Genomic DNA, 26,677 nt, shown 5'->3' with positions numbered 1-26,677 from the left:
TTCTTAGAGAGTCTTGAGCGCTACCGGAAAACACATGTGAAAACCCACAGAGAAGAACGCAGTAGGGACTTACATTAACGGCCAGCATATCATTTTCAAAGGCCTCACGCAGCTTCTTCATAATCTCTATCTCAGCACAGGCACAGGCCTCGACCGTGCCCTTCACAGTGATGGTTCTTTCTGGGTTGTATATGCTCAAATCCTGCAAACTGACCCATCAGACGAAGAGAGAAATTTGGTTTTCAACAGGAAAAATAAAATGCCACAAAAAAAAAATCACAGACAAGTCTTGGTGGAGAGAAGACTCAGTTCTCTCACAACACACAGTGGTGTGGAATCCCTGCCATCTTATTTCATATCTTACTAGTGATTTAGATCACATCCATAGTGAAAAATGGCCACCTGGTAAGTATTTACATATTTTTTCAAAAAAATGATGATGGAGATAATTGCACCACTTATGATTATATTCCCATTTTAGGGAAAAGTAGGTGAAAGAACTGGACATACTGAAATGCTCAGATGTTCCATTATTGGCATGATTAATCTGAGTAAGTGGCTTACGATGAGATTGTTATCTTGGTCCCTGTTTCATGTTCAATTTTCTTCAAATTTCTGCCTTCTTTTCCAATCAGTCTTCCAACCAAGCCATTGTGGGCCAAAATCTTCAGAGGAATCTCTTCGGCTCTAAAAGAGATAAGTAACAATTTAACACTTCAGACAGGTATAATAGTTGTCTCCCAAAAATCATTATCTTGCTTTTTTCTTAAAAATGGAAGTCATTTTGTTCAGGTACCAAATGGTGATGGGATTTAGGAGAGGTCAGGTCCCTCACTGACCCTAGTTCATGAATTTTGATTAGCATAAGCCAAACCATGATAATCCTACTCCCTTGTAGTAACTGGTTGGAAGTGGATCCATGAGGCTGATCTGGCCAGAGGGTATTACAAGAACTCTACTGGGTGAAGAATGTTCTCCTTGCTCTTAAAAAAAGGTACAAGGGAAAGTGATGTTAGCAAGACAGCAGAATAGGAAGACAGGTCTCTTTCCCCTACAGCCAACTCAAATCAACAACAGACAGACTTGTTGATTTGAGGAATGCTTCTGTGAGAACTCTAAAAATCAGCTGAGAAGCTATACTATGAGGTCCATTGTAAACTAAGAAGGAATTCCAGGCCGGGTGCCATGATTCACACCTGTAATTCCAGCAGTTTGGGAGGCCAAGGTGGGCAGATGGCCTGAGCCCCACAGTTCAAGACCAGCCTGGACAATATGCACACAACATTTTGGCTTGTCTGGAAGGTGCCAGAAAATCTGGTTTTTGTGTCACTGATTCAGAGTACTGACAGGATCAGCATCAGAGTTCAGAAGCTGCTGAAAACAGAGGCAAGCAGCATTTAAGGACTACAGTTCTGCAGTCAGACATCATAGGGATCAAGAGATCAGAAGAGGTTTGAGAGGTCCTAGAACCTCTAGCTAGGATTTCAGGTCTTCCACTGCCCAAAGCCAGTACACAAAGACTGTGAGAGGAGGTGGTTTTTTCAAATGCCCACAAATCCCAACAAAAAAAATTTACTAGGCATACAAAGAAACAGAGAAACATAACCCAATCAAAGGACCAAAATAAAACTCCAAAACTGACTCTCGAGAACACAGATCTACATGCTCCCCAACCAATAATTAAAATAATTGTAAAGATGCTCAGTGAGCTAAACAAGAACACAGACAACTAAATAAAGTCAGAAGAATGATGCATGAACAAAATCAGAGTATCAACAACAAGACAGAAATTCTAAAAAACAACCTAACAAATTCTGGAGCTGAAAAATACAACCGAACAGAAAAATTTGTTAGAGGAGTTCAACAGCAGACTTGACCAGGCGGAGGAAAGGACCAGCACATTTGAATATAGGTCATTTGAAATCTTCAAGTCAGAGGAGTAAAATAAATAAATAAAATGAAGAGAGCCTAAGGGACCTATGAGACCTGCCAAGTAGATCAATATAAGCATAACGGGAATCCCAGAAAGAGAAGAGGGAAGAAAGGGGGATAGAGCTTATTTGAAGAAGTAATGGCTAAAAACTTTTCAAATACAAGGAAAGGAATGTACACACAAATCAAAAAACTTAAAAGAACTCCAACTGGGACAAATCTACAGAGAACCACACTGACACACATTACAATCAAACTGTCTAAAGTCAAAGATAAAGAGAGTATCTGGTAAGAGGCAAGAGAAAAGCAACTGTGACATACAAAGGAGCTTCCATCACACTATCTGCAGATTTCTTAGCAGAAACTCTGCAGTCCAGGATGGAGTGGGATGATATATTTGAAGTGCTGAAAGAAAGAAACTGCCAACCAAGGATACCATGTGTGGTAAAAGTGTCCTTCAAAAATAAAGGAGAAATTAAGACTCCCAGATAAATAAAAACTGAGGGACTTTATTACCACTTGACCTGCTCTACAAAAAATGCTAAATTCTCTAATTTTCCTTGTGCTGTTGATTTCTGGTTTCATTCTATTGTGATCAGAAAAGATACTTTCTATGATTTCAATCTTCTTAAATTTGTTAAGATTTGTTTTGTAATATTATCTATGCTGGAGAGCTCCACATGCACCTGAGAACGTATATTCTGCCGTTGATAGATGGAATGTTCTTGTATGTCTGTTGGTCTATAGTGTTGCTCCGATTTATTTTCTTATTGTTCTTCTGTCTGGTAGTTTTATCCATTATTGAAAGTGGGGCACTGAAGTTTCCTACTATTATGTTGATATCTATTTCTCCCTTCGATTCTTTCAAAGTTGACTTCATGCATATATAGAAGCTCTGAGGTTTGGGATTATAGGCACCTGCCACCACACCCTGCTAATTTATATATTGTTGGTAGAGACAGGGTTTCACCATCTTGGCCAGGCTGGTCTTGAACTCCTGACCTCGTGATCCACCTGCCTTGGCCTTCCAAAGTGCTGGGATTACAGGCGTGGGCCACCATGCCTGGCGTTTTGTTGATTTTTTTTTTTTTTTTTAAATAGTGATGTGCTTTGATTATCTTTTGTGTTTTTTTTTTTTTTTCTTTTTGAGACAAAGTCTCACTCTTGTCCCCCAGGCTGGAGTGCAATGGGGCAATCTCAGCTCACTGTAACTTCCGCCTCCCAGATTTAAGTGATTCTCCTGCCTCAGCCTCCTGAGTAGCTGAGATTACAGACGCCTGCCACCATGCCTGGCTGATTTTTGTATTTTTAGTAGAGATGGGGTTTCATCATGTTGGCCAGGCTGGTCTCGAACTCCTGATCTCAGGTGATTCGCTCACCTTGGCCTCCCAATGTGCTGGGATTACAGATGTGAGCCACCATGCCCAGCAGGCAGTGTATGTTCTTACAGATTTTTTTCTTTGTGGATGCTAATTACATAAAACAACTTAAAGTCATAGCATCCTATTTTAAACTGATAACAACTTCACTTCAATGCATACAAACACTGTATTCCTTTACCCCAGCTCCAAATATCAAAAGTTATATCTTTACATGTTTTTATACCCATTAAAATAGATTTATAGCTTAAAACAATGTTTTTGCCATTTAAATTCTATGCTCCAAAATTACTACAGTATGGGTTACTATATTTACCTTTACCAGAAAACCATATATTTTCACATGGCTTTGTGTTGCTGTCTGTCATCCTTTTATTTTGTTTTATATTTTATTGTTTTTTCTTTTTTTTGAGATGGAGTTTTGCTCTTTTTGCCCGGGCTGCAGTGCAATGGCCCGATCTCGGCTCACTGTAACCTCCACCTCCCAGGCTCAAGTGATTCTCCTGCCTCAGCCTCCCAAGTAGCTGGGATTACAGGCATATGCCACCACACCCGGTGAATTTTGTATTTTTAGTAGAGATGGGGTTTCACCATGTTGGCCAGGCTGGTCTCAAACTTCTGACCTCGTGATCTGCCCACCTTGGCCTCCCAAAGTGCTGGGATTACAGGCGTGAGCCACTGTACCCAGCCCCATCCTTTTATTTCAACTTGAAGATAACTAAACCCAAAACCAGCATAAAAATGGTAATAATAAAAATCAGAGCAGAGATAAACAAATATAATCAACAAAACTAAGAGTTGGTTATTTGTAAAGATCAACCAAACTGAAAAATCCTTAACTAGATTGAGAAAAAGATAGAACATTCAATAACTAAAATCAGAAATGAAAGAGGGAACACTACTACCAGTACTACAGAGATAAAAAGGATTATAAGAGAATATTATGAACAACTGTATGCCTACAAATTTGATAACTTAAAAGAAATGGATCAATTCCTAGAGGGAGCATACAACCTACCAAGACTGAATCATGAAGAAATGGAAAGTCTGATCAGACCAATAATTCAATCAGTAATCAAATATCTCCCAACATAGAAAAGTCCAGGACCAGATGGCTTCTTTGGAGAATGCTACCAAACATTTAAAGAAGAATTATCACCAATCCTCCTGAAACTCTTCCAAAAAAAACGAAGAGGAGGGAACATTTCCAAGCTCATTCCATGAGGCCAGCTTTACCCTAATTGCAAAGCCAGACAAAGACACCACAAAAAAAGAAAATTTCAGACCATTATCTCCAATGAGTATTGATGCAAAAATCCTCAACAAAATACTAGCAAATCAAATTCAGCATATGAAAAGGATTATATGCCACAACCAAGTGGGATCTGTTCCTGGAAAGGAAGATTTGTTCAACGTACAAAAATCAATTAATGGGGGGCTGGGCATAGTGGCTTATGCCTGTAATCCCATTATTTTGGGAAGCCGAGGAAGGAAGATCACTTGATGCCAGGAGTTCAAGACTAGCCTAAGGAACATAGAACCCATTACTATAAATTTTTTTTTTTTTAAAAATCAGTCAATATAATAAATCATATCAACAGAATGAAGAGGGAAAAAACTACATGATCATGTCATTAGGAAAAGCATTTGACAAACTTAATACCCTTTCATAATAAAAACACCCAACAAAATTAGGAATAAAAGGAAATTACCTCACCATAAGACCATTTATGACAAGCCCATAGCTAACATCACACTTAATGATAAAAGACTGAAAGCAAAGCTTTTCCACTAAGGCCAGGAACAAGATAAGGATGCCTACTCCTGCCCATTTCTACTCAACATAAACTGGAAGTCCTAGCCAGAGCAATTAGGTACAAAAAAGAAAAAAGGCATTCAAATTGGAAAGGAAGACATAAAATGATCTCTATTCACAGATGACATGATTTTATATGTAGAAAACCTTAAAGACTCTACCAAAAAAAGTTAGAACAAACAAATTCTGCAAAATTGCAGGATACAAGATCAACCAACATGCAAAAGTTATTTACATTTCTTTTTTTTTTTTTTTTTTTTTTTTGAGACGGAGTTTCGCTCTTGTGACCCAGGCTGGAGTGCAATGGCGCGATCTCGGCTCACCGCAACCTCCGCCTCCCGGGTTCAGGCAATTCTCCTGCCTCAGCCTCCTGAGCAGCTGGGACTACAGGCACACGCCACCATGCCCAGTTAATTTTTTGTATTTTTAGTAGAGACGGGGTTTCACCATGTTGACCAGGATGGTCTCGATCTCTTGACCTCGTGATCCACCCGCCTCGGCCTCCCAAAGTGCTGGGATTACAGGCGTGAGCCACCGCGCCCGGCCAGTTATTTACATTTCTATACACAACAATGAACAATCTGAAGAGGAAGTTAAGAAAACACCAACATTTATAACAGCATCAAAAAGTACAGAGTACTTAAGAATAAACCAAGGAGGAAAAAGACTTGTACACTGAAAACCACAAAAGGTTACTGAAAGAAATTTAAAGGCACAAATAAATGAAAAGATATCCTGTGTTCATGGATTGGAATATTTAATATTGTGGAGACGTTCATACTACCCAAAGCAATCTATAGATTCAATATGAGTTCTATCAAAATCACACTGCGCATTGTTTGCAGAAACAGAAAATTCATATGGAATCTCAAGGGACCTTGAATAGCCAAAACAATTTTGAAAAATAAGAAAGTTGAAGGGCTGACTTTGTGCTTTCAAAATATATTACAAAGCTACGTAAACAAAACAGTATAGTACTGGCACAAAAACAGATAAATAGACCAATGAAATAGAATAGAGAGCCCAGAAATAAATCCTCATATAGAGTGTTCAATGATTTTTGAAATGGGGCTGAAACTACTAGACGGAGAAAGAGCAGTCTCTTCAAATGGTGCTAGGGAAACTGGACACACACGTGGAAGAATAAAGTTGAACCATTATTTTTATACCATATTAAAAAAATAACTCAGATTAAGAACCTAAACCTAAGACCTAAAACTATCAAACTCCTAAGAGAAAATGCAGGGAAAAGCTTTATGATATTCGACATGGCAAAGACTTCTTGATTATGATACCAAAAGCATAGGCAACAACAACAAAAAATCAGACCAATGGGAGTACATCAAACTTAAAAACTTGTCAAAGGATATAATCAACAGAGTGAAAGGTCAACCCATGGAATGGGAGAAATATTCACCAATCATTTATTTGATAAGGGGTTTGCTATGGTTTCAAAGTCCCCTCAAAACTCATGTTGAAATTTAATTGCCACTGTTACAGCATGTGATTACAGTGATTACACTGTAACAGGAGGTGATTAGGTCATGAGTGCCTTCATGGATGGATTAATCCAATTATCACACAGTGAATTAGTGGGCTGAGGATGAGTTTGGACCTATTTCGTCTCTCTGTCTCATGCATTTGCTTCTGCCTTAGGTCTTCCACCATGGGATAACCCTCATCAGATGCTGATAGCATGCTCTTGGACTTCCCAGAACTGTGAGCCAGATAAACTTTCGTTCTTTATAAATTATCCAGTCTTGGGTATTCTGTTATAGTAGCACAAAATGGACTAAGATATAATGACCCAGAACACATAAAAGACTCCGACAACTTCTACAACAAAAGAATCAAATACCTCAATTAAAGAATGAACAAAGGGTTTGAATAGACATTTCTCTAAAGATGATATACAAATGGCGGATAAATATATAAAAAGATGTTCAACATCACTCATCACTAATGATTAGAGAAACATAAATCAAGACCACAATGAGATGTCACCTCGTACCTATTAAGATAGCTGTTATCAAAATAACAGAAAATAACAAGTGTTGGGGAGGATGTGGAGAAATTGAAACCCCTGTGCACTGCTGGCGGGTTGTAAAGTGGAGCAACTGCTATGGGAAAAAGTACAAAGCCTCCCCCAAAAAATTAAGAGTAGAAAAAAAAAATTAAGATAGTCAATTTTTTTTTTTTTGAGATGCAGTCTTGCTCCGTCACCCAGGCTGAAGTGCAGTGGTATACTCTCGGCTCACCACAACCTCTGCCTCCCGGGTTCAAGTGGTTCTCCTGCCTCAGCCTCCCAAGTAGCTGGGACTACAGGTGTGCACCACCACACCCGGCTAATTTTTGTATTTTTAGTAGAGGTGAGGTTTCACCATGTTGGCCAGGCTGGTCTCGAACTCCTGACCTCAAGTGATCCACCCGCCTTGGCCTCCCAAAGTGCTGGGATTACAGGCGTGAACCACCACGCCTGGCCAAGATAGTACATTTTATGTTACAGTTTTTTAACCACAACTTCTAAAGAAGTTTTTTGAAAAAAGGGCATAAGGAAGGGATGCCCTCTCCCCCAATGTGTAACTTTTTTGGGGATGCACATCTGAAATCGCTATCGCCAGCCTATTATTACCAAGGGAACATGAGACATGCTGAGGAACATAAAGCAGAAAAATGTCCTGGGTCTTTGGGCCCATGATTCAACCGACCTTGGAGTCATCTACCTCAGGACTTGTTACGTGACATGATATCCATTTACTGCTGGTTATACCACTTGTATTTTCTGTTACCTGAGAGCAAAAGCATCTAACAGATACATTACTATTGCCTCAAAATAATGGGGGTGCTTGTTCGAAGCTCCATTAGAACGTAACTTTCACAGGGTGGGAATTTTTGTCAGCTTTGTTCACTGCTGAGGTCTTGGCACATAGAACAGTGCCGGGCACATAGTGAGTGCTCAATAAATATTTGGCAAATGAATAAAAAGCAAGTTTAGGATCTCTGTTTGCCTACATCTTCTACCTCTTATTCAGTTCCTTCAGGGCTCTGTCACCTACACACAGAGGTCTTCTCTGAAACCCCCAAATCCCAAATCCCTGTCTCCCTAAAATTCTCCTTAGGACCTCCAGTTACATGTCATCATTGGATACTACATTTTTCCACTATAGCACTTTTTTTTCTTTTCTCTTTTTGAGACAGAGGCTTGCTTTGTCACCGCCAGGCTGGAGTGCAGTGGCACAATCTCGGCTCACTGCAACCTCTGCCTCCTGGGTTCAAGCAATTCTCCTGTCTCAGCTTCTCAAGTAGCTGGGACTACAGGTGCCCACCATCATGCCCAGCTAATTTTTGTATTTTCAGTAGAGACAGGGTTTCACTCTATGTTGGCCAGGCTGGTCTCGAACTCCTGACCTCAAGTGATCCAGTGCCTCGGCCTTCCAAAGTGCTGGGATTAGACATAAGCCACTTAACCTGGCCTCACTGTAGCACTTCTTATAGATGCACTTAATTATTTCTTGGTGTAATTACTCATTATTTGTTTAATGAGTGTCTTTCCCACTGGACTGCTCCATCAAAGCAGGAACCAATGGGTAAAGAAATGGTATGTCGGGAAGGAAAAAAAAAAGCAGGAACCAAGTCCTGCTCATGGTTATGGCCTCAACCTCCAGCAGTGCTTAGCACAGTGTAGGCACTTAAAAAATTTTTTTTCCAAGATATTCAAACTCTATCTTGGCTCTACATGAAAACATAAAAACCCAAGATGTAAATTAGTTTTTTTGACTATTTAGAATTTTATTAAGTTGCTTGAACCTACACTGAAGAATCAAGGAGGGTGGCTGGGCATGGTGGCTCACACCTGTAATCCCAGCACATTGGGAGGCCAAGGCGGGTGGATCACCTGAAGTCAGGAGTTCGAGATCAGCCTGGCCAATGTGGTGAATGCCTGTCTCTACTAAAAATACAAAAATTAGCTGGGTGTGGTGGCGGGCTCCTGTAATCCCAGCTGTTCAGGAGGCTGAGGCAGGAGAATTGCTTGAACCTGGGAGACAGAGGTTCCAGTGAGCCCAGATCACGCCAGTGCACTACTGCTGCCTGGGCGACAAGAGCGAAATTCCACCTCAAAAAAAAAAAAAAAATCAAGAAAGGTATTATTCACAAAGTTCCCAAGAACTTGGATGAGAAATGGGCTTTTTCAAATTAAGCTGTGGCATTTGGGGGATTTCGAAAGCCCCAAGCAGAATAAATAATTCATAATAGAAAGGATAGAGTCTCCTATGAAATCTAAGAATAGATTTGTAATGTACTTCTTTTAAGAACCATTTTCATCTTCTTGGTTTTGGAACACTCATGTTTGACATTATTTTATTCATCCCTCCCTGCTTCTCTACAAAACTGCCACCACTACCCACAAACAGATTTTGCCCAACTGAAAATCTCCTTTTTCTTTTTTTAGGGACAGGGTCCTGCTCTGCCACCCAAGCTGGAGTGTGGTGATACAATCTAGCTGATTGCTCAAATTCTTGGGCTCCAGCAATTCTGCCCAGCCTCCTGAGTAGCTGAGACTACAGGTATACGCCACCATGCCCAACTAATTTTTTAAATTTTTTTGTAGAGATGGAGGTCTCACGATGGTGCCCAGCCCGGTCTCAAACACCTGGCCTCCAGCAATCTTCCTGCCTGAGCCTCCCAAAGCGCTGAGATTACAGGTATGAGCCACTGCACCCGGCCTGAAAGTCTATTTTTATTGTATTTATCTATTCCATCACCACTCATTCATTGGTAAGAACTATAGTTGCCATTTGAATTGGGACGAGCCTCAATACACTGTGGATTCCTATAAGTTCTTCATAAAATAAGGGGAAAGGGCTGGGCACAGTGGCTCATGCCTATAATCCCAGCACTTTGGAATGAAGACGTGGCCCAATTAACTTGAGGTCAGGAGTTTGAGAACAGCCCGGACAAAATAGTGAAACCCCATCTCTGCTAAAAATACAAAAATTAGCTGGGTGTAGTGGCACATGCCTGTAATCCCAGCTACTTAGGAGGCTGAGGCAGGAGAATCACTTGAATCTGAGAGGCAGAGGTTGCAGTGAGACGAGATGGTGCCACTGCACTCCAGCGTGGAGCAACAGAGAGAGACTCTGCCTCAAAAACAAAACCAAAAAACAGTGGGCAGTGGGGGGGGGGGGGGGGGGGGTAGGGCAGGGGAAGGACAGACAGAAGAAAAAAGTAGAATAATAAAGCAGCCATGTGGAAACCAGTTTCTACTACTTAAGTAAACGTAATCCAATGTTAAGAGTGTAAACAGCTTAGAAGCATGGTGGGAGAAACCTTTTCCAGGACAATAAATGATAGGTTTGGTGACAACATACATTCTACACTAGCACTGTCCAATACAATGGGCATTAGCTATATACATGGCTACTGAACTCTGAGTAAAGACAAATCATTCAGTTCCTCCACTGCACTAGTCACACTGCAAATACTCAACAGCAACATGTGGCTAGTGGCTGACCTATTGACAAGTGCAGATATAGAACATTTCTGTCATTACACAAAGTTCTATTAGACAGCATGAGTCTGTATGTTCTTCCCAATGATTACCAACAGCGGGTGACAGAAGCATGAAAATCACCGAGAGAGACATGCAGGTGGAGAGACAGCCATACTGTAAATGCAAAAGATCTACTTCTCACTGTATTCTACCTGGGAACAAGCTTCTTAAACATAATCCCTCCTTGCCTCCATTCCTGAGAAACAGAGTTGGAGTTTTTAAAAAACCTCTTTAAATGAGGGAGAATCTACTCTTCTTCCCTGTTGAGTGACCTGGGCATTGCATGCAAACTTACAGTTTGGTCTCATCTGCCTCTTTCTGCATGATTTCAAGAATCATGCGGCATGCTTCAGAAGTCCCCTCTGGTGTGGCATGGATGGTGACAGGCTTCTCTGCAGCTCCAGAGTTCTCTTTTCTGTGGATGTCTACACTGTAGGAAAAGAATCAGGAGCCATAATTACAAGGTCATCTGGACAAGATCCTCGTCCCAAGAAAGCATCACACCAGCCATTGTACAGGAAGGACACAGACAGACAAGGAGGCGTCATTAGCACGTCTGCAACCGATGCTGTTCTCCAAGAAGGAGGCAAGCAGTGCAGGGGGTCTTGTGCCAAATTTTAATTATTTGCAACTCCATTTAGAAGGGAACGGCTCTTACAGGAGTGCTGTAGGACAAAGGCACTAAGCCAACTCGGTAATGAAGCCAGTTTGGTAAATGAAGTATTTTGTGTAGTCTTTCAAATGACTGCAGAAGTGAAGAGTAAAGTGAGAAGGATAATACTGCACACTGGCACCCTGCCGGGCTCTGAACTGATTGCAGCTTTTAAAAGCCATATGTTAATCCAAATCCAAACACCAAATTCAAGCAAGCTTTATATATCTGAGTGTGGATAGAAAACAGAGGCATGCCCTCTCTCTGCCTCTCTTAAGTTTTTGGTTTCCTTTCCACTGGCAGCCTGCCATTAAGACTAATGGCTCCAAAGCTTGATGACTTTATCAGACTTCTTTGGGTAGTTGTGGTCCTACCTGTTTTTGTTAACTTTCAAAATCACATAATTGATTCTATCCTTTACTCTGGCTGTTAGAAAGCCTAGAGCCAAGTCTTTGGTTGACTTCTGAAAAATGGGCACACGCTTCGAGAGCTAACCTCATATCTATTGAAACTTGTGGCTTTTTTTTTCAAGCCACCTTAAACAATTTTTGGAACAAAAAGACATAAATAAAAGTCACTTTCAGAGACTCTTGCCTCAAAAAAAAAAAAAAAAAAAAAGTCTCTTTCACAGTAAACTTGGAGGGAAAGTCAGGGCTGATTTAAAAATAAAAGAAATACCAGACAGTAGCCTCCCTATTCTTAACTTCACTCCCAAGACGTAGCACTCCAGGCTCATCCATATCAGTGTCTATTATTTGGGGCTAATTAAGATATTTTGAAGAAAACAGCATTTCTGATTTAGGTTACAAAACACTCACTGAATGCCCTGACTGAAGTGCACTAGCACATGTAAATAATTAATATGTGTGAGTAATGGAGTGCTTTGGAATTTAAGTGCTTTCATAGTCATTATTTCACTCAATCTGCCCGATTATACTAATTCCCATAATAATCCTGGCAAAATAGACAGGAAATATCTATCTATCTATCTATCTATCTATCTATCTATCCGTCCATCCATCCATCCATCCATCCATCTATCAACAGAGTTTTGCTCTTGGAGTTTCACTCTTGTCACCCAGGCTGGAGTGCAGTGGTGTGATCTTGGCTCACTATAACCTCTGCCTCCTCAATTCAAGCGATTCTCCTGCCTCAGCCTCCCAAGTAGCTGGGATTACAGGCATACACCATCATGCCTGGCTAACTTTTGTAGTTTTAGTAGAGATGGGGTTTTACCATGTTGGCCAGGCTGGTCTCGAACTCCTGACCTCAGATAATCCCCCTGCCTCGGCTTCCCAAAGTACTGGGATTATAGGGGTGAGCCACTGGGCCTGGCTGCAACTCTCTTTTTACAGAAGCAGCAATTGACACTCAGGGAGGTTAACGTCTTTTCTAAAATCATAAAACCATTTAATGTGCTACAACTTGAACATGAGTCTTTGTTTTCAAGTCCTAAGCTTGCTTTACTACAACATGCTATAGTCTTAGGAAGATATAAAAATCAACAACTCCACAAGACATTTTATTCAACTCTTAACCAATTTAGTCTCCTTGAACAGAGAGGAAAGTAAACAGAAAACCAGTGTGCTTTATTTCTTGCTTGACGTGGCAGTGACTCACCCACTTCTCTGTGAGACTATCCATGCGGTCACAAAGAATGGCCACCCCCAGGGCTCTGACTCAGGGGAAGAGGAAGAGCTATGAGGAGCGGGTTCTAGGATCCCCCAGAGCGCCCCACCTCTGCTTTTGTAGAAATCGATGCATTCATAAGCATTCGTTAGCTTATGGGAACAGTCCTGGCTATGAGATTATCGGTACCCTCTTTATGAACCTTTAGCCTCTCAGGGTGAAAGCTCATCGCAGCCCCCAGCTTGATGTTAGTCTGTTAGTAGTCCTGTTGAGAGAAGCCACTATGTCTTACAGCACAGCCCCCACTGCTAATGTAAGCAATTGTGACCTATGAGTGGCTGAGACCCACCAGCACGCAGGGGACCCCTCAGAAGGAAGCAAAGGAAGCCCCAGAAGCACGTACCGGGACTGGGTCTGCTTAGTGATGTTCTTTATGGTCAAGCCCTCCTTTCCGATGATGGCACCAACAAACTGGGTGGGGACCAGGATCCGCAGCGGGAAATCAATCTGTCTGGCCTGAGAAGAGCCCCCAGGGGCGTGGCCTTGCTCACGGGAAGAGTGGTCCCCACGCTGGGCTCGCTGAGGGGGCGAAGGGGAGCTCACCTCTTCATCCGGGATGTAGGAAATCTTGAAGGAGTAGTTCTCAAACTGATGCCCGCTTAGCTTCTCCATGGCTCTGAAAGGCAGCAGAGGCAGGGGAGCTTCATCAGAAACCAACATCAAGAAAGACCCTCCCGCAAGGCTGGCATTCACTCCCACGTAATAGGCGCCTATATGGGTGCCATGCCAGGCACTGAACATACAGCCCTGAGCAAGGAAGACACCGCCTCTGCCCCCTTTGGGCTTGCAGTTAACAGTTAAACAAGTAATCACAGTGCATCAGCCTGGCCAGGCTTCATATCCGACACTGCAGCCTGGTCTCCACCACTCAAGGCCATTTCCCCCTTATCAAAAACTCTTATAAATATCAGTATAAAATTATGACTTGGCCAGGGGAGGTGGCTCACGCCTGTAATCCCAGCACTTTGGGAGGTTAAGGCGAGTGGATCACAAGGTCAGGAGTTTGACAACATGGTGAAACCCATCTCTACTAAAAATAACAAAACAATCAGCCAGGCATGGTGGCGGACGCCTGTAATCCCAGCTAGTCAAGAGGCTGAGGCAGGAGAATAGCTTGAACCCGGGAGGTGGAGGTTGCAGTGAGCTGAGACCGTGCCATTGCACTCCAGCCTGGGCAAAAAGATGGAGACTCCATCTCAAAAAAAAAAAGGGCTCATTTTAATCATCATCCATATTATTGAAAATTCAGAAATATGTAAATACAAATAAAATCCTAATCCACTATCTTAACTGTCTTAAATATAAACATATTATTGTTTATAAAAATGGATTAATATTGTACATATTTTCTAACCTTTAAAAAAATAGTTAATAGTCTAAACATTTTTCAATGTCACTGAATATCTCTCAGTATAACTTTTTTCACATGTGACTCAACTGCAGTATCAGTATCATTTTTAATGACTGTTTGACATCCTATTGATTTACCATGGTTTTTGCAACTGATCCTTTATAGTTAGATATCTGTTATGTCCAAACTTTTACAGTTACACACAGTGTCACCATTGGCATCTTTGTAACTACACCTTCGCACACAGGACAAATTCCTAGTAGAACTGTGAAGTATTGCCCAGTGGTCCCCTAGAATGGTTTCGACACATATGATCCCATAACAGTTTAGAAGAGAGCATCTGTGTCCTTGAATCTTCAAATGCACAGAGTACTGTTAAAGATATTTACCAATTTGATAGCAGATAAATGACATCCCACTATTGTATTCTTAAAATGACACTGAAGTGCCGGGCATGGTGGCTCAGGCCTGTAATCCCCGCACTTTGGGAGACTAAGGTGGGTGGGTCACTTGAGGTCAAGAGTTCGAGACGAGCCTGGCCAACATGGTGAAACCCCATCTCCACTAAAACTGTAAAAATTAGCCATGTGTGGTGGCAGGCGCCTGTAATCCCAGCTACTTGGGAGGCTGAGGCAGGAGAATCACTTGGACCTGGGAGGCGGAGGTTGCAGTGAGCCAAGACTGCACCAATGCACTCCAGCCTGGAGGACAAGAGCAAGACTTCAAAAAAAAAAAAAAAAAAAAAAAAAAAAAAGCAAATGTAGTAGAATACCCTTTTCGCATATTTTTAGTAGCATTAACCCAATTTTACTAGATTAATGTTTAGGGCTTATGAATTTATGACAAAGCAGTACCTTTTGAATTTAATAAAAGCAATAGAGAGAGTAATATCATGTACAAAGGTCCACCCAAGCAGCAGCTAGATAAAGGCCGTGAAGGTAAGTTGTTGGTGTATCTCCACTTACAAATGTGTACAAGGTAAAAGCTAACACTAAACGAACTATTACCTTTTTCAATGCAAAATTAACGTTTTGAAAACTAGCAGTATGAAAATGGGTCAAATGTCTTTGCATGTTGAAAAAGAACACTATAATCCTGGGATGTATAGCCAAGGTTATGCCACATCCATAAAGTAAGACCAAATGTGAGCATAATTCTAGTTATAATGACCTGACAGGCACTTTCAGGACCTCCTACAAAAAAGGAACTTGTTTTTAGTGTTGTTCTTTTAGAGATGGGGGGTCTCACTATTTTGCCCTGGCAAACTCCTGGCTTCGAGTAATCTTCAGCCTCCCAAGTGGCTGGGATCACAAGCACATACCACCACATCCAGCGGCTGTTGATATCGTTGTTTTGAGAGGCAGGGCCTCACTCTGTTGCCTAGGCTGGAGTGTAATGGTGCAATCACCGCTCACTCCAGCCTCAACCTCCTGGGCTCAAGCAATCCTCCTGCCTCAGCCTCTCAAGTAGCTGGAACTATTGGTGCAAGCCACCATACCCACCTAATTTTTAAATTTTTTTTTATAGAGACAGAGTCTCCTTATGTTGTCCAGGTTGGTCTCAAACTCCTGGGCTCAGGCAATCCTCCAGATTCAGCCAAAATGCTGGGATTACAAGCGTGAGCCATCATCGCTGGCCTCACTGTTTTTTAAGAGACTTTATCTCATGTCCATTAACAGCTAAGCTCAAAATTAACCATCCCTGAAGCAATGAACGGGCACTGGAAAGAGGACGGGGATTGGAGGAAAGAACCAAACCAGGTGCTATCGATTAACCACTCAGACAGTTCTCTCTGCTGCTGCTGTCACTGAGGTGGATTCCGTTCAATGTCACACACACAGAACTGATGTTTTGATATAGGCTGTGCTGCTTCCTCACAGTGCATGGAGAAGCTCCAGGTAAAAGTGGTCCCACGTGGTTGGCAAAGCACCGCCTAGGGGACACAGGGTCACAGATGTGGTGCCCTCTCTACCTGACCATGTCAAGACTCAGCTCCTATCTTGGTTTTGATGACAAGGCGCAACATTTTTCAAGTCTCTACAATCCACAAGTATCCTGGTGTGAATGTCCTGGAGCTCCACTAGCATGTCAAAGATGACAGGAACACCCTGGAGCTCTACCAGTATGTCAAACGTGGCTCACACGCCACGGAGCTCCATGGATAAGTCAAAGGTGGCATATATCTGGCTAACAGAGCTGCGTCTTTTTAGAAAACATTTAAAAACACAGAACTCAATGAAATTCAAAGACAAAAACCAAATAAACAGAAATAAGCCCAAATCTGCTTACATTTTTGCTTCTTCTCTTGTTGCATATGTGACGTTGACAACGGCAGTTTCTGTGTCTGTGTTGACTAGGGAAAAAGCAAAAACTACACTGTCATAGGAAAACACGCTGTCACCCTCTGACTTAATGAAAACAGACAAACATTAGAGAAAACCATGCACAAAAACCCTCATCACGCTAGCTCCATAGTTATCTACATCTCTACGTTTATCCATCTGAGTTCATAGTAATTTGTAATCAATTGTATACAACACATTTGTAATCAATCATATAAACAACTCAGAACTTTTTCACGTGTTTTATAAATACTTTTATATGAGTATTTTGTATGAGTGCATTTTCTTCCTATTTTTCATTTTTAATGTCGACGTAAAACCGCAGCGAGTCAAATGTGCCATGACTTGCCTAACCATTTCCCAACTGTCGGCAACTAGGTTGCTCCCACTATTTGCTATTCTAAACAGTGTTGCTAAAAGTCGCCTTTGTTGCAAACATCACTGGGCTGTGTGTTCTTCTGAATTACTTCCTTAGGCTAAAATCACAGAAGAAAAGTAATGTGGAAAAAGAACATGATGCATATTTTCAGACTGGTCTCCTAGAAGTTTGTATCAATTTATTGCATCACTATCAAGGTATGAGTTTTAATTATAATTTACATTTATTCTTACATAATTGTGTGTGTACAGACATATAAAACAATAAGAAAATGTTTTAATGCAAATTATTCATTCATTGACAAACTTGAACAATCACTATTTTTGTTTGCCTTTGAACTCTTTGTGTGAGTTAAATCTAGTAACCATGTACAATAAATAAAACTGACAATTCTAATTTACTTGGCTAAAGGTGGAAGTACAAACTCTATGATTGGCTAATAAGGGATTACTCTTGTGAGTTATCTTATCTTAGATCATAATTTCTTGCCTCTTCTTCTGTAGTAAGAAATTAAAAGTAAATTCAAAGGCCAGACAAAACTTTCTCAATCCAAACCAGTAAACTAAACACCAAAAATATACATTTCCCAAAACAAACAAAGGTGACTAGATCAATTCCTCCCTTTAAAACATTTAAGCTGTTGGGAGTTTGGAGTTAACAACAACATTAAGTTAAAGATAATTCAACAAAAGTATGATAAAGCTGCTTTCCAAAGTAATAATAAAACTCTTTAATGTACAATTCTTAACTCTGGACACATGCTTGAGATTCAAGAATTCTATAAACCCCTCCAAAATGATTCAAACTTGTGGAAATGTGAATTTTCCTGGTTTATTATTTTATAAGATTTGCAAAGGGACCTGAAACCCCAAAAAGCTGAAGGACTACTGTTAAAAATACTCTTTGTCAAATAACTTTAAAGGAGCTGCAGCCTTTCTGGGTTGCGGGAGGTTGTATGCAACGCTCAGAAAGAACTGCCACTGGGAACTATAGGTCATAAATGCCGAGCCTAGCTCTGGCATTTGCCCTGAGTGTTCATAGCACGTTTTAATTCACGCTTACCCAGAGAAGTCCTCACAGCGCACAAGAGGGGAGGTGTAGCCCATAACTGTTCTCTCTCAGTGCTCACACAAAGAATGCCACAAAGGTTTCATATTCGCTGCTTTCTAATGCTACAGATGAGGCTGCAGACTCCCAGGAAGGGCTGGGTTTGAACCTCCCGAATAAAGCTATCCATTAGGATTCTCAGATTCTGTGCTCACTTCTTAGTCATATTCTCTGTTCTTCAAAGACGTCAGTCTTCAGGAAATCAGGCAGTTCTTTGATTCTGCGATGAGCTAAGCTCCATTCAAATAATTTACTTCACTGGACATGAAAGTTCTATAAGGTTGCCTAAAACTCTACTGAAAATATTTTCCTGCTGAATGCGGCATCACTCATGGAACAGGACAAAACAACAGCCCAACAGTTCTACCCTGTCGTTGTTGGGCAGCTGGAAACTGGGGGGTCTCCAGGGCACAGCTGCCCTAGGAGCTGTCAACTGCCCCAGGGACATGGAATATATTTTCCTTGCGTAGCAATGAACTGAGTTTATAATATGGTCTTAACTAGTAACTTTTACAGGTTCATGTCTGCAAGGTCATCTTGCCTACAACATCCAATCATTAGAACGTCTTCTTTTCTGCCTGGCGCGGTGGCTCACGCCTGTAATCCCAGCACTCTGGGAGGCCGAGGTAGGTGGATCACTTGATGCCAGGAGTTTGAAACCAGGACTTTGAGGCCAGCCTGGTCAACATGGTGAAACCCCGTCTCTACTAAAAATTCAAAACTTAGCCAGGCATGGTGGTGCTCAGTTGTAATCCTAGCTACCGGGGAGGCTGACGCACAAGAATCTCTTGAACCTGGGAGGCGGAGATTGCAGACAGTAGAGATCGTGCTCCTGTACTCCAGCCTGGGCGACAGAGTGAGACTCCGTCTCAAGTAAAAAAAAAAAAGCCTTGTTTTCCATGTTAAAGGAAATAATAACTAAGAAATCAAATCCTGGTAAATCATGTCTTCTTTCTGAGCTCTTTACCTTTGGGCATGGGCAGGCAGCAGTATGAAACTGAATAATAATATTTTTAATATTCATGGAGTGGAAAATATGTGAATAATTACTGCCTTAAAACTATTAATTACACCAGCAGACAGAATAGATCGCATACGAGAAAATGGGTTATTTACAATTTTTCCTAACTGAACGTGAACAATCATGACTCTGCTGTCTACAAATGCCTTACAAAGGTTCTCTGTGGGTGCTACAACTATTCAGTGACAGAAGAAGGGTAGAAATTTTTTTCTCAATTCTACACATGTGCATACTGAGTCAGTGAGGTTAAGTGACTTTTTCAAGGGCTCGACGTCAGTAAATGACTGAATTTACATTCTGTTTTCTAGGTCAAGGCAAAAATAATCTTTATCACATATTATTGCCGGTCACATCAGGAGCTTGGAATCTACTTTTCTGGGACTCTTATTTAAAGAGCTACATAAGATATCAGCTTTAGGTACCATTGTTTTCCTTTTAAAAATCACAGTATTTCATGCTTTAAAAGACAAAAAAGAGGTTGGCAGGAAGAAAAGTATCTTCTGGGCATTTGCAGCACTGCTCCTGAGACAGTTGTTCTCAAATCTGAGTACACACAAACGTCGTTTCAGTGAGTTGCTTTTTTTGTTTTTGAGATGGAGTCTCATTCCGTCACCCAGGCTGGAGTGCAGTGGCGTAATCTCGGTGCACTACAACCTCCGCCTCCTGGGCTCAAGCAATTCTCCTGCCTCAGCCTTTCAAGTAGCTGGGATTACAGGTATGTGCCACCATACCTGGCTAGTTTTTGTATTTTTAGTAGAGACAGGGTTTGCCATGTTGGCCAGGCTGGTCTCGAACTCCTGGACTCACGGGATCTGCCTGCCTGGCCCTCCCAAAGTCCTGAGATTACAGGCATGAGCCACCATGCCTGGCCTTGGGTGCTTTTTTAAAATACAGATTCAAGAGCTCTTCCCCAAAAGACTCTTACTCTAGGTCTGCAGAAAGTCTTAGGAGTTTGCATTTCATAAGCACTCCAAGGGATTATTGGTATAGGAGTCCTATTCTTTGGGTAACACTCAGTCCAAGGCATTAGGTATCTGTTTTTCTTATCCAGGAGAAGGAAAGTAGCCACAGTGTAAATCCAATTACTCCTAAGTGAATTAAGCTTACCCTGGCCTGACAGCGTTTGTCCAGTGCTTGAGCACACTACACAGTATGTGAAAAACAGCTAGTAAATAATATTCCTCGAGAAGATAAACTATACAGACATAGACAAAAAGAGACAGATATCTCTCAGACATAGATGTACATACATATACTCTAGGAAGCTTGTTTCAAAGAAATATGAACTTACTATTTCTCCCTGGAGATGACCCAGCCTATAAGAAAAAACAGGTAATATCTCCAAAACTTAAAAGGCTAACTTCCTCACTTATTACCTTGTTCCACATTCTCCACTGTCCCATACTGAGCCAAAAGTCCATCCAACACCTAAAAGAGAAGGCTTCCATGTCAGAATGGGAAGGTAAGATCATACGTACAAAAAATAGTACAGTGGTATCTCCCAGCAAATGAATTAAGGAAAAAAAAGAGACGGCTGTAGCAATAATCTAATTAAACTGATATTTCAGGTCTTCCATAAAAACAGAACTGAACAAATATATGGGACTTTCATTTGCTTACTGCCTGCCAAATAATCTGTTCACTAAGGTTACACAGCAGAATTTCAGAGTCTTGGTAACTTAACCATCACATTCATCATGATGGCTAGAACACACTACTCTTACGAGAAGCAGAATAAAGTACAAGGCTCACTCTGCTTTCCTGAAATATTTAACAATTCTTTTACAAGGATCTCTTCATTTTACAAGGTAATAGGATGTGTATGTTTGAAATTTTCCATAATAGTCACTTTTTTTTTTTTTTTTTTTTTGAGATGGAGTCTGCCTCTGTCATCCAGGCTGGAGTGCAGTGGTGCCATCTCTGCTCACTGCAAACTCCACCTCTAGGTTCCAGTGCTACATTCTCCTGCCTCAGCCTCCTGAGTAGCTGGGACAACAGGTGCCCGTCACCATGCCCAGCTAATTTTTGTATTTTTAGTAAAGACATGGTTTCACCATGTTGGCCATGCTGGTCTCAAACTCCTGACCTCAAGTGATCCTCTCGGCCACCACTCCTGGCCAATAATCTTTTTCTTTTTTAAAAAGTAATAAAAACATTAGATAAAATATTGTTTCCTTTAAGGCTTTGTGATTTTCTTTGGGTTGGGGAATAAAATATGGGGCAGTTTGTTTTTAAACAATGCAATAAGGCCACTCCCCATATTCTTATTTTAAGGTAAAAATCTTACAAGCTTTACAACTCTGAAAACATTATCTTAACTGTTACAGCAACTAATTCAAAACAAACAAAAATTTGCTAAAACCAACAAAGACCTTTCTACTTTTGTTGCCTTTTCATTGGCTTTTTAATCAAATTATAATCTGGAAAGATAAAAATCTTTTTAAAAATCATGAGATACAAGGCAGGGGGATTGCCTGAGCCTACAAGTTTGAGATCAGCCTGGGCAACATGGGAAAAACCTCATCTCTACAAAAAATACAAACATGAGCCAGGCGCGGTGGCATGCATCTGTGGCTGCAGCTGCTCAGGAGGCTGGGGTGGGAAGATCCCTGGGCCCGGCTGAGCGAGCTATGATGCTCCACTGTACTCTGGCCTGGGTGACAAAGTGAGACACTGTCTTAAACAAACCATGAGATAAAATCACAAACCAGGTGTATATATGGTTTCCTGGCTTATTTGCTGGTGCTTGGTAGCATGGTACTTGAAAACACAGAACATGGAGGGATCAAAGTACACATTCTATGAAAGGAACAATTATGACCCCAAACTCAAGACTGATCACATACATTAAGGTACTGAAAAGAGGCAGGGCCCAGAAGCTTTGTGGGCAACTCTGAGGCCCTCTAATACCTAAATGTAAAATGGAACTAAAAAAGCGAGAAATGTCTCATTAACCCATCAAAAACTGACACAGGCTTACCTCCCACTGCAGGTGAGGAGGGATGTTTCGAATCTGAATTTTCCTGCTCCTGTAAAGATAAAACCATAGACTATAACACTTTATCCAGGACACAAACTACAGCAAATAATAAAAACAGGCTTAAGCCCATCATTTGAGTTTATTTTCTCACTGTGTTCACCATGGCATCAACAAAAAATTCCTACTGTGAATCATAAGCATGGATTTTTTTTTTTTTTTTTTAAAGACACAGTCTCCCTCTGTTGCCAAGGCTGGAGTGCAGGTGGTATGGTCTCGGCTCACTGCAACCTCCGCCTCCCGGGTTCAAGCGATTCTCCTGCCTCAGCCTCCCACGTAGCTGGGATTACAGGCACACACCACCACACCCGGCTAATTTTTGTATTTTTAGTAGAGACAGAGTTTCACTATGTTGGTCAGGCTGGTCTCGAACTCCTGACCTCATATGATCCACCCACCTCAGCCTCCCGAAATGCTGGATTACAAGTGTAAGCCACTGGCGCAGGCTTCATGAACATGTTTTAAGGTTTTCAATTACTTTGAAAAACAAAAACAAAAAACACAAGCCCCAAGAAATCCCAACAAGATTAAAAAAAAAAAAACAATTATTTAAATACAGACTCGTCTTTCAATTTCTAACCAAAGTAGTTAGAATTTAAGTCATCATACTTATTCTATTTATAGAATTATCCCCTTCCTTCCTCCTCAGCCTGCAACTGACCCCACCCCAAAGGCTCAAACAGGACAGGAGAGGTCAGGTAGTAGATTTCAACAAGATCAGATTTAGTTGCCCCCTTATCTAACAGTGCAAAATGTCATTTAGAAATATTTTTATTTCTGAATAGGTAATACAGCTCTAATTCAAAAATTAAAACACTATAAAAAGTTATACTGTGAAAAGTCTCACCACCCTCTTCTTTTACCAGAAATAAATACTTTTTACACGTTATTTGTGTATCCTTCAGATTCTTTATGCAAATAGCAAATATGAATACATTTTCATATTTCCCCCTTTTCTTATAGAAATATCTGCATATTCTACATACTCTCTGCATCTTGCTTTTTTCCCTTAACAGTCCTATTCTTGAGCTCTTTCTATATTGAGATATACAGAGGTCGAGAGCTTCCTCTTTCTATTTCATAACTACATAGATATCCTGAAGTGTATTTAACCTGTCGCCTGCTAATAGACATTTGGGCCTTTTCATTTAGAGGCTTTCCCCAAGACATCCTGCTGGTCTGAAAGGTTTGAATGATTTAGACTGTTTCTTGTTTTTAAGTATTAAAATTAAACAGAAAAAAGAACAGTGTAAGTTATGTACATTTTTTTTTTTTAATCTTTTGAGAACATGCTGGATCCTGGAAAGAAGGCATTTGAATGTCAGAGAGATGGTTTTAATAGACGAGCTTAACACTGAAATCCTATAAATACCCATTTTAGGGGGTTGCCAGAAAAGAGATGTGGTGACCATGGTGTACCACCTCGTGGGGTCAGAGGTACCAAAGAGTGGCCGTACACGGTCACATATTTCTCCAGGGCTTTAATCTGGGCAATAGCCCCAGAGTGCAATGTTACAATTCAGGCAGAGAAAGAAGTAGTCAGGCATGGCAGCTCACGCCTGAAATCTCAGCACTTTGGGAGGCTGAGGCGGATGGATCACCTGAGGACGGGAGTTCAAGACCACTCTGACCAACATGGAGAAACTCTATCTCTACTAAATATATAAAATTAGCCAGGTGTGCAGGCATGTACCTGTAATCCCAGATACTCGGGAGGCTGGGACAGGAGGATCACTTGAACCCAGGAGGCAGAGGTTGCAGTGAGCCGAGATCGCAACATTGCACTCTCGCCCGGGCAACAAGAGTGAAAGTCCATCTCAAAGAAAGGAGAGAGGGACACAAAGAGAGGTACAGAGATGGAAGAAATAAATGGGGAAATAATGAATTAAATGAGGGGCTCCAGGTTTCTCCTGTTTATGCAATGTCATGGGGACAAGCCGTCTGTTCTAGCTCCCACATAGTCCTTCAGTATTGTCTCTTTTTTTAAAATGTGAATGTATTCAAGCTTTACTAGGGCTGCTTTAATGACTATACAGAATCACTCACTGTGTATCCGGATGGAAAGGAGGAAAAAGAATCAAGAACTAATTTCCACCTCTATGCTGTGAAGGCTAATTCCTGACATGGCCCTTGGCAATAGTTCAGAATAAAGCTGTCTATGGAAGATGTCACCAAGCCTAACAGTGTGTAGAAAAAGGCATCCACGTTTTCAAGAAAATAAAATATTTCTAAAGAAAAATATTTTTGTTATATCCAAATATAAACATTTACTGCAACTGCTAACCAACTATTTACTAGTAGATATTCTATTGGAAGAAACTCATGAATGAGCACAAAGAGATGTGAACAAAGACAGCTACTGTAACAAAGATTGCATACGATCTAAATATTCACCGGAGATGAATACATATATCCTAATAGGGCCTAATACAGAATACTATACAGCTCTTAAAAATGAAGTTGACAAGCATGCACTATCATAGAAAACTCTGCAAGGCTGCTGCTACAAGAAAAGAGGTAATTACAGATCAAGTTGATCCTGCTTTTAAAAAGCACAAAACCAAACTACCTGTTATTCAATATGTGTATGTGTAAATGCACAGAAAAAGGTAGCACCAAACAGATTTGGTTGGGAAAAGGATACTTTTATTTTAGCTACTTCTAATTTTTAAATCTCATTTTCTCCATAATTACACTAGGTATTCTTGAAATCTTATTTCTTATTCTTCAAATCTAATACAAGTAAAAGGCATTCCTCATCCTCATTGCCACAGAACTATTAATTTATTTGGCAAACCCTTCATTCATAGTGCAAAAGTAGAGAAGCTCTGCCCAATGCTGACTACCCCACATACTAACTGAATGTATCTAAAACAATGTCATTTGCCTGTAACAGTTCCACTAAAGACTACACATCGGTTCAGTAACTGGGAATGTCCTGCTTTGTTAAGCTGGACACTTTGTGGAATAATCTCTAAAAAGCTAGACTGTAGCACCTCTAATCTTAGATCAGGACGGAAAGGAAGAAAAAGAACTGAGAACTAAAAAGAGAAATGAACATCACTACGGTATAACCAACTAACCTGGAATTCAGTCAGTCATTTGGGAGATTATTCTGAGGGATTATCTTCTGGGGTCATGAGCAATTAGGACCTCTGAGATCTGCTGACTCCTGTGGCGTCATTTGGACAGCATGACTTCTCATCAGGGTACCCAGAAGGTCTGTTCCCTTCTCCCCCAGAGGAACTTCTGCATGTCCTTCAAAACGCAGCTCACATATAACCCCTGCTGAGCTTTCCAGAACATCTCCAGAAAGAACTGTTTCTTCTATGCTTTTCAGCTTTTCTGGCAGCTCACTGTTTGCCATAGTTTCTTATCTGTTAGTGCTGTCCCCTCAACCCCTGCAGTGATTTCCTCAAGGGCAGGTTCCTTATTTATGATTCCACTGTCTAGCTCAGAGTCTTGTACACAGGGGCTGAGAAGAGCACGTCTGCTGCCGGTTGCGGTCTGTTCACGATAAAGATCCTCCTGACTCCACCCAGGAAAACAAACTGTCTATTTTTTCCTTGCCAGGTAGTCAACAGGAGAAGGAAGGAGGTGTTCGTTTCCCTCTTTAGACAAGAAAGGAAAGTATCTGGCTCAATCTCAAATGAGAATATGGATCTTTCTCCCCTAAAACTGTGCTGTGCTTTAAAAAAAGCCAAACACATAGTAACGCAGGAAAGTGATTGGTAATAGGAAAATAATTCTTTGTCCCTTAAATAATTTCACAGTTCATACATATATATATACATATATATATATATATATATATATATATTTTTTTTTTTTTTTTTGTTTGGGAGACGAAGTCTTGTTCCGTTGCCCAGGCTGGAGTGCAACGGCGCAATCTCTGCTCAATGCAACCTTTACCTCCCAGGTTCAAGCGATTCTCCTGCCTCAGCCTCCTGAGTAGCTGGGATTACAGGCGTGTACCACCACACCCAGCTAATTTTGTATTTTTAGTAGAGACAGGGTTTCACCATGTTGGTCAGGTTGGTCTCGAACTCCTGACCTTGTGATCCGCCCGTCTCGGCCTCCCAAAGTGCTGGGATTACAGTTGTAAGACACTGCACCCAGCTGTTCCAATATGTTAAAAAATGAAACCAAGCTTCTGTAATTATAGGTAAAAGGCGTTTTTTATCCTCATTGCCACAGAAACTATTAAAGCCATCTCCCAACTGTCCCTCCGTCTTTGGCCTGCACCTCCCCCTCTCCCATCCACTCCTCGCCCGGCTGCCGGTCATTTTTTAAACACAGGGAGATGGCTGCTACTGCCTTTCTTGACTCCCTGGTGTTGCCTCTTCCCCATCTCTACCTTTAAACACTCCTGCCCCAACAAGCCCTTTCACCTGTAGTTCACAAGTGTGCCAGAATGAGCC

At 41.1% G+C, this 26,677-nt stretch overlaps 1 protein-coding gene across 7 annotated transcripts in view; it reads right to left on the bottom strand.

Moving 5' to 3' along the window:
• IGF2BP2 (insulin like growth factor 2 mRNA binding protein 2) overlaps positions 1-26,677 on the bottom strand; it is a 176,343-nt gene that overhangs the window by 26,872 nt on the left and 122,794 nt on the right. For 6 of the 7 annotated variants that reach the window (XM_032298361.1, XM_032298354.1, XM_032298358.1 and 3 more), the window contains 7 exons: positions 22,200-22,248; positions 20,596-20,647; positions 16,660-16,723; positions 13,363-13,635; positions 10,974-11,108; positions 565-687; positions 74-209 (listed from right to left, as the gene is read on the bottom strand). In XM_032298361.1, the coding sequence (XP_032154252.1) occupies positions 74-209; positions 565-687; positions 10,974-11,108; positions 13,363-13,631 (663 nt within the window). In that variant the 5' untranslated portion in view covers positions 13,632-13,635; positions 16,660-16,723; positions 20,596-20,647; positions 22,200-22,248. Of the gene's footprint in view, positions 1-73; positions 210-564; positions 688-10,973; positions 11,109-13,362; positions 13,636-16,659; positions 16,724-20,595; positions 20,648-22,199; positions 22,249-26,677 lie in introns of those variants that run through there. The other variant, XM_032298360.1, reaches the window with a different exon arrangement.

This window comes from Sapajus apella, unplaced genomic scaffold, assembly GCF_009761245.1.
Source record: "Sapajus apella isolate SASKATOON/1434 unplaced genomic scaffold, GSC_monkey_1.0 scaffold38, whole genome shotgun sequence".
Lineage (NCBI taxonomy): Eukaryota > Metazoa > Chordata > Mammalia > Primates > Cebidae > Sapajus > Sapajus apella.
The sequence above is the reverse complement of the archived record's forward strand: the minus strand, read 5'-3'. Positions and strand labels throughout refer to the sequence as shown.